At 48.9% G+C, this 8,925-nt stretch overlaps 1 protein-coding gene across 1 annotated transcript in view; it reads right to left on the bottom strand.

The window, feature by feature from the left end:
- The window catches only part of LOC104074445 (kelch-like protein 18), a gene marked incomplete at its 3' end in the record, with an annotated part of 8,837 nt that extends 366 nt beyond the window's left edge, over nt 1-8,471 (bottom strand). Inside the window, exons 1-5 of the mRNA XM_009574561.1 lie at nt 8,337-8,471; nt 5,053-5,183; nt 4,743-4,883; nt 2,304-2,502; nt 67-227 (exon numbers count right to left, since the gene is read on the bottom strand). Coding sequence (XP_009572856.1) covers nt 67-227; nt 2,304-2,502; nt 4,743-4,883; nt 5,053-5,183; nt 8,337-8,471 — 767 coding nt within the window. The remainder of the gene's footprint in view (nt 1-66; nt 228-2,303; nt 2,503-4,742; nt 4,884-5,052; nt 5,184-8,336) is intronic.
- Nucleotides 8,472-8,925: the final 454 nt, after the last annotated feature.

Raw genomic sequence — 8,925 nt, 5'->3', positions numbered from 1 at the left:
CTACCTCCATCCCACTGAAACCCACCATCCCTTGTGTGGTTTTCTAACCCCACGTCCAAGCCTCACCTGCATTTGTGGCAGCAGCGGACCAGGTCATCTTGCTGCACACGGTCAGTGAGAAACTGAGGTCGACAAAGGGGTAGGCGGATTTTGGACAGGAGCTCGGGGAGGAACGACTCTCTCTGGTCTCGGTCATACCGTATCCAAGCTAACGCAGCTTCAAACACCTACGAAGAGAGGGATGGGATGTTGGAGTTTTGGGTTCTTTTTTTTGCAAGTTCCTACTGCTGCCAGTTGTCTGATGGAAAGGAAACAACATATTGACAATGATCTTCCCCTGATCTTGGATGACATAGTTTCAGGACAGAACGGCAATGCTCTACATTGCACCAGAGGGCTCTCCTGTCACGCGATGCTCGGGTGGCTTGGCTTTGGCCTTGCTTTCTCTGCCTCTGACTTAGTCTGCAATAATACTGATCTATTGTCCCATGGGATGGTATGTTTAGTACGAACGTTTGCAGGGAGATGAGGGAGCTGGGAAGAGACTTTTGTTAGAGGGGGTGGGACAGAATGCAAAACCTTGTTTATGTAGTGTCAAAAATCAGCAAACTGGGGAAGAAGAAAAGAGAATGGTGCTGCTCTATGAAAACCAGAAGACAGTTTTGATGAGAGGGATCCATCTGTTAAATTCGGATAGCTACACAATAGATGTCTAGAGCTGAGCTGGCCTCTCTAGGCTCCCTTCGCAGACACTGGAGAGGCAGACCTCTTCGGAGCACAGTTCACCTGCCCTGTTTTGGATGACTCCAGACTACAAAAGGAGCCTGGTGACTAGTTTAATTGGAGACACGTACTCCTTGGTTCACAGGACACTCACAGTTAAAGCCTGAGCTGGGTTGTCCTACACTCTTGCGCTTACACCCAGATGACTACATTCAAGTCCCATCACTGTTGCCCAAGGCAGAACTCCCGCTGAGCACAGCGTCCTCAGCACTGACCAGGGCTCACACTCCATGGCCAACATCGCACCCTGCAGCCTCTTCTCTGTTCACAGGTTCAGCTCAGGGAGATCACAAACCCAGTCTCCCAGAAGCTGCAGGAGAACTGGTCACTGTGGTCATGGCCACCACCTTGCAGGACAGCTGCCCTCCTGTGGTTGTAGAGAAAAGTCCAACAGTACCACTGACCAGAACAAAACTATGAAGTCCTTCTTTTACGGTGGAGGTCTGGAGTCTCTCACATCGCCTCTCCTGAGGCTTTCAGTGCACAAGTACTTCTTCAACAGCACCATGGTGAGCTTAAAACTACCTTCCACTCTACAAGGTGCTTTATGACCAGCAGATAGGCTGCACTGCACTAAAATACTGCCATTTCTGAATTGGGGGCTGGCAGCTGTCAGGGCACGAGGAAACGTCACCAGGGACAGACTCTTTGGACTCCTACCTGCTCCACAAAGGATCCACTTGGAAAAAAACAGCAAGAGACAAATTTGTGGTACGATACAGCAACGTGGCTGGAATGTGAAGCAGGTTCCCCCACCTTCCCATTTCAGGGGCATTTCAGACAGCCTGATTAGCGAAGCACTCTTACCCTACATGGAGATAGCTGTAGGTCTGCTTTTCATTTGTCATCTCCTTAGTAACCTCCTCAGAAAGAGCAGGACAGATTTCCTGGCTCGAGGACAGATTCTGTTTCTCCTGCAGACTGTCAGCCCAGCACCGACAGATTCTCAAGGCTATTGAAACATCCTAAGGTGGCTCAGCCCTGTTTTCTGTTTTTTTCTAGAAACAGGACAGTCCAGAGGAGCCCCTTGATGGCAAATTCAGTGGAACATTTGTTATAAAATGCTGCAGGACTCGCAGCAAATTCTTTACACCTCAAAAGCACTCCTTTGGACTTGAACATGAGCTCTGTGAGGAAGGGCTCCCTGCCACTGCTCACACCCTCAGCCTCTCTTCCCCAGGACCAGCAGCTTACTGACACAAGGGGCACAGCAGAAGATCCTCAGGACCCACCAGGTTCCACCTCTGTCACTGATGAATCAAAACACCTCAAAACAATGTTTTGCAAAATCTATGGTCCGAGAAACTCTACCGGGCATTTCTCAGAGCAACGTAACATAGGCAGCACTGACAAGAAGTGGGGCGCAGGGAGTCATCATAGCTCTGTCTAGCACCTCTTAGTCTCCCCACTGTGCCAGGACATCTTCATTCAGACCAGGAATAGGGTCATATCCCATTCCACTCCCAAGCAACCAAAAACCCTCCAAAAAACCTCTTCCGAGGCCTACGCCAGGTACACACCTGCTCTTCAGACTTCACGTTGAGCTCATCCCTAGAAACGAGCTCCAGGACGTCTTCAAAAGGCAGTGCCAGGAACTCTTCGGACATGGATACCTCCACAAAGTGCTGATGAATGAAGCTGTTGGCAGCGTCGTAGAGCACTGCACACATCATCGTCTCTGCAAACTGCCGCACTCCCAGACAGTTCTTAGGGTGAAGCCTGGGAAAGGGGGGAAAAGGAGAGCAAAAGTAACGTCAGTTTAATGGAAGGGTAGAAAGAATTACGAACAGGTTCAGTGAAGCAATGCAAGCCTCAGAGGATACGTGATGCAGTGAAAGCCACAGCTGTGTCTTCTTCAATGATGGCAGGTTCCAGCTTACTGATGAATGTATCTACACAGAGATCTGAAGGTGAATCCACAGCAGGGCCAGAGGATGGAAACCACAACTTACAAATCTCTCCTGAGACCTGCCAAGGAGCCACTGGACAGACTCTGCTGGCTCTGCGTGAAGGCTGCAGGTTGTCAGTGGAGGGGAAGCGTGAGGCTCTGCACAGCAATCCCTCCCTCCCACATCTTGGGGTGCCTGGGCTGTGCATCTAGCAGCTTCTTTTTTGTTTTTAACTCCAGTATTGGGCAAAGCTGGATTCAAGCACATTGCGCAAATACCGACCATCGGTCTGTTTTTCATCTTACATTTTTTCTAAGTACTACAGAACAGCATCTGTTACAGCTTCATAAAGCCATTTCCTAAGATTAAGGAGGCTTTATCACCAAAGATGCTTTTGCAACTGGAGGTCAGACAGTGAGAAGTAGTGCTGCAGATCCGAGCCTCTCTCCACACAGCTAAACAGCCACTGCACAAAGCTGCTCAGTGGCATGAAGAAGCTGGAGAAGATGATGTTCATTACAGTCACGTGTTCTACAGAAACAGGTATGTGTCCTGGATGCTCCTGTCCAAACAAGAAGCCCTGCCCAGTACAGGCATGTCACCGTTCAACAAGAGCCAATAGTTGTGTTGTTTTGTGACGCTAATCATCAGATACTAAACTAAATACTACCTATATGGAGAAAATACCTTGGGCTCTGATGGTTTCAGTGTCTAATGGTCTGCAAAAACCAGGCTCAGCTGTTGACAGTGGTGTCCAGATGTACGCGAGGATGTGACAACGCTTGTGTCTACTTTGGGGAAAGCACCCGCAGTTACTGCCCTGTACTGTGCTAAGAGCAAATACAGAGCACTGATGGGGGGGACCTTCACGCGAGGATGGCTCTCAGGGCTCAAACAGAGCTCGGTTGCAGCACTATGGACCTGTCTGTGCACAGCAGCCTAAAAATATCCCAAATCTTAATTCCATTTAAGAACGAGAGCTCAGCCTGCATGCTCCAGCTCTTCAGGATGGTCAGAGTCCACCAATTTTCTTGTTACTAATCAAAAGTGACAGGATATAATTTAGGACACTCAGTTGCTCCTGGTAAATTTGGGAGAACTAGCAGCTAAATCTGAGAAACCAAATCACTGCGCTTAATCTAGATATAGATACAACCACTTAAAGCTAGCAGGGACTCAAAAATCAAACCATCTTCTTCCAGCTCAGTGTCATATCCGGTACCTCAAATAAAATGTTTTTGCAAGAAAAATGAATACTCTGTAATCTTACATAACTTAATTTTAAACAAACTGCAGAAAGTCAGGATGCACATGGGACTGAAAATCGAGACATCTTAAACATTTTTTCTCCCCATCCATGGGTTTAGGATACCTCTATTTAAAAGCAAAGAAAAACAACTGGCTGAGATGTTCCATGTATTTGGCAGGTATGTTTAATGTCATACCACGGAATACACTGAACAGCTGCAGAGAAAGCAAGCTGGGGAAGGGAGGGGGAATTAAACACGTAAGACTCCCTGGCACAATCTGAAGATGTGTGTGGTACGTTTCCAAAGAACAGCCCAGCTTTTCCGTTTCCAGATCATGCTGCTGGAACAGACTTGCAGCCAAACACCAGCGAGGGAATTGAAAAGCCTGGGACCAATTCAAGGTTCTGCCACAGCTTCCCGTCCAGCTCCTTGGCAGAGTCCCTTTGTTCCTTCCCTCTTACACACGTAACAGCAGAAAAGGTAATTACTGCGAGGATGGGTTTGTTAGCGGTAGAGGCAGTCACGCACCACTGTGATGGGTAACCAGCTAGCTAACTCTTAAAAAGGGAAATGTTCGCTCAGTTTTGTTCTGGGTATTAACTCCCATGGCTGGCCAAGGCCTTATATCGTGTCCCAGCTGTAGCATCTCATAAGCCAGATAAGTTATTTTATAAGCCATGAGAATGACGAGTCTTGGGAGATGCAGACCTCCTTATCACGCTGGCAGGAGACATCCCACTTCCTCCCAAGCCAGACACAGATGACTAAAACCTTGCTGCTGTTGGGGAGCAGTAAGCACAGCCGAAATACAACCCCCTACCTCTCTCTGAGGAAAGTGCAGCAAGCGTCTTTGATGTTCTGCAGCTGAAGGAAACTTGCCCCCATCAGCAGAGACTGGACATTCTGCTGATCTATTGCCAGGTGACCATTGTAGGCAAAGTTGATCAGAGCCTCAAGTGCACTAAACAAGGGGGAGAAAGAGCAGAATTTATTAACAGTTAACCTAACAGGGGATCCTACTAACAGAAAAACCTTTTCTAGCGCCATTCATGCAGAGGGTAGGCTTTCAAGCCTTGCACGCACAATGCCGAGGCCCACAGAGCACTCACTCGCATGTCTTGGGACCTTACCTGGGATCCATCCCCTGCATGACAATCTCATCCTGCTTGCACTCCATCATGTCGTTGGTGAACATGGCGTGGAAGTACGGGATAGAAGCTGCCAGCACGATCCGGTGAGCGCTGAATTTATGGTCCCCTACCTAAAAAGAGAGAAAAGGGGAAGGAGGGAAGATCAGCACCATCCACCACCAACTGCACAGTCCAGATGATTCACTGTAGAACAGCTCCGCCAGCCCAGCAGTAACCGAGGGCTGAAAGTTGGACAATTTCCATTTGCAAACAGGACAGCAGCCTGTCTCTTGAATTCAAACTTCTGAATCCAGTTTTCCAGCCTCATAAGCCGCCATGAGTGGTCAACCGAGCAAAGATAAAACAGTATTACAGCCCAAGAGCAGGTTGTTTCCAGATTGCTAACAGAGAACACCCAGGTCCATGGAACCACGTGTTTACACAAATCAACTCACTATTCAACTGTGCACACAAGTTTCAAACCCAGATCTGCTTCCCCCAGCTGCTCAGGGCAGAAAATGCTCACCCATGGCCCTGCTTCAGATAACACGCTGCCCCTAACAGCTGGGAATCACCGATCCCACATCCCCCGTCTGATCCCAGGACACCCCGAGCACAGCCACGAAGGCTCAACCTGAGTCCTGGATTGCAATTATTCTGCAGAACTAAAAGCTGGGCAATGCGGCCACCCGCTTCCTCTTCCTTAGCTCTTCCTCTGAACCGATGACCGGCTTACAGGTTAAATCCCCACACACTTTTCTTCTTGGCCAGCCATCACGTACCTTCGGCTTACGCTCAGAGCCAGTCACCTTCACTATAACCTAGAGGCTCATATGGGCTCATCTTCTTTAAATCTCTGCAGGTTCACTTCCACCAGCTCTGCTATACCTGCTGACGTTTATATCCTCTAAAGAGCCTTCTTCAGCCATACGGCGCGAGGCTTGGAAGGGGCTTCTTGCATCTCTGATTCCACTTCTCACTCCTGCAGACGCTATACAGTATTTTATCCTCTTCTGAATGACACAGGTCTTTCGTCTGATTACTTCTTCCTGTTGATTCAGGGCTTTTTTTCCCTAATTTCCAGGCTAACCTGACTCACACCAGTCTATGCCCATCTTAGCTTGTGCAGAACTGCCCGTTTTCCCCACTTCAGCAAGATTTTCCCATTTGAGATTCATTTTGCTGGGACAAACAAGCTGGCACAGCAGGTCCTCTACTCTCCAGGTCATCCTAGAAGCCCTTCTCTTCTCCTCCGCACTTCTCTACAAAAAGCTTCACCACCCTTTCATGTCTAGGCAGCTTATTAACAAAAATGTTGTTTGCATTTAGGGTTTTCACGATTCCCAACAGTGCCTTGCCACTCCCTCTAGGCCCAGAGCTCTCACACCTAGTAAATACAACTTGCTGGGAATTTAGAAAGCAGAATTCCTGACACATTAAAAAAAAAAAAGTAAGAGAGCAATTGGGCACTATGCAAGATGCATAAGCAAGCAGGATTTCTTTTTTTTTTCTTTTTAAACAAAAGCATACTCAACTGCCACAAATGCTGTCACAAGATTTTTTCAAAACCAGCTTGACCACCCAGCTGCTCGCTGTGTGTGCCTGCCTGCACGACGACTGGGACTCTCAAACATTTAGCGTGTGGTCAGCTCACAGCGCTGCATGCCTCGGGTGCAGGGGCAAGTCTGCTCTGCCTGAGCTTCCCAATTTAAAATTGTGCTGCAAACACCCAGTCAAACTGCTTTCAAAACTTGGTCCAGCCTGGCAATGGCAGGACCACTTTTGGAGAGCCTTGCCTCTGTCCTGGTCAGCTTAGGTGTGCCTGGACCCCTGCCCATGCTGTCCACTGTGTCTGGATTACCCTGCACAAGCCCTGCTGTCCTGGATTTTGCAGAGTTCCCAATGCCCAGAGCAAAAGCAGCTAGTGAAATGGTATGGACTATTACAGCTCATGGAAAAAAACCCTCACGTATATACTTGTATGGCGACTTGTTAGCTCAAGATGAGTAAAGCCCAATATCAATCTCTTCTACTAACCCAAAACCACATGTAAAACATCTCAAAGGCTCCAAGACTTCAGAGAGCTGTGCTACAAACACCAGCAAATACTCTGCTGCTCTGTTCCCTTCTCTGCTAACTCGGTCGCTAATTTATCTCGTGCTTTACCTCCACCTCCTGCCCTCCTGTGCCGGCATCAAGCAGGAGACGAACTCCCGAGACAGCCGAGCAGAAGCCAGACCATGGTGGAGAAAGAGGCAGGAATAAGAGGGCTTGTTTGGCAGACGAGGGCTAAGATGGTGTTCCAGCAGAGAGAGGGAAGAAGCAGAAAAGAGTAAGGTAACAAAAGCAAGAGGATGGATATTTTATAGTAGCGAGCTGGTACGGACAAGCCTGGAAGTTAAGACAACAGCTCTACCAGTGCTACAGCAGCAAGTGCTGGACCATGGTATGGGCACAGCCCTCAACATGCAAAACCATCACCAGCTTCCTTGCGTGCCTGCAGCGGGATGGGGAATCTCTGGCAAAAGGAGTCGAGACTGGTAGGACTCGCAAAGGAGCCCATGGCCAAAGAGGGGACTGAGCTCAAGGCCACAAGCCCCAGCCCTGTCTGAGCAACAAACGTTTGCAGAGCAGGGTTCCCCAGCCTGGCTTTGCACAGCCTTTTGTAAGTAAGCACAATCTCTGGCCTGGCCTCTCTAACACAAGAGCTTTAAAAATGCTCATAAATAACACCGAGTTTAATGAGAAAAGCCCATAAGAGGAAGGAAGCGATTCAAGAACCTGCACACCCCTGAAAGCTGACAAAACCTCACTGTGTCCACGGCTGCGGGGTTTTCATTTCCTTACCCCGCATGGCTAACTGCCAAGTCGAGCACAAGAACAACTTTGCTTCTGTTCGTCTCTCCACGTAAGCGAGTGACCAAGGTGCTGCTCGTGAGTGAAGCACAGGAGGTACAGGATTAAGATAGGTAAATAAGGAGACTTGGGTGCCGAAGCTCTTTGTTTGGGACTTCTCACTGGGGAAAGGTTTACATACGACCAACCGCAACCTGGTTGACCGCAATGACTAACTCGCTGCTCAGCCTGTCCACGTTCCAGCCCCGAGGCTCAGAAACGCCAGACCTGCTCGGCAAGCTCCGCATGCTCCGGCACTTCCCGACCCCTTCCTACCCCATGGATGAAACCACTCCACCAGCAGCTGCTCCTGGCCCAGCCCGATGAGGAATAAACACCGGTGAAGCTAACGAAATGGGTCTCATTATTTACATACCTTAACGCCGTACCTCTCGTGCATTGCACACAACGCCCGCCAGCCCCAGACGTCTTGCACAGACCTGGCAGAAGCTGCAGGAGGACTCTGGTAGCTCGGCAGCAGGACCTGGCCTGTCCTTGTTACTTCCCCGGCTCCTCACCGCCATGTGTAGAGTAAGGTCTAAGCGTTACCAGCGTCATTTTGGAGCTGGGGGACAGACACCACTGCTAAAGCAACAGACACATGCCCACAGATGAAGCCCGCAGCACAAGAGAGGTTTGTTCCTTGGTCAACGGCAAAGGTCTGATTAAAAACTCCAGGCTATTTTCTTTCATGCGAGATGCATTTCTTTAAAATATTTTTTTTTTTGCTGAAAATGTTTTCAACTAAAGGGTAGAGGACTGCAGTGCTGGGAGTCACGACCAGGAGCTGGCCTGGAGCACCCAGCTTCTTCAGGGAAACTCCTTCCTGGGTGTCTCAAATGTCCCAAAACACAGGAAAGCTCCATTTTTGCTTTCAGTATTTCTCTGGCTTGAAAAAAGGTGAAAGAACAAGGCCTCATATCTCTCAAATTTTGAAAGACATTGTGGTGCCTGGAAGGAAATCAGTCCAACTACAAT

This window comes from Fulmarus glacialis, unplaced genomic scaffold (assembly GCF_000690835.1).
Source record: "Fulmarus glacialis isolate BGI_N327 unplaced genomic scaffold, ASM69083v1 scaffold16490, whole genome shotgun sequence".
Lineage (NCBI taxonomy): Eukaryota > Metazoa > Chordata > Aves > Procellariiformes > Procellariidae > Fulmarus > Fulmarus glacialis.
Note: the sequence above shows the minus strand (reverse complement) of the source record. Positions and strands in the feature narration are given on the sequence as shown.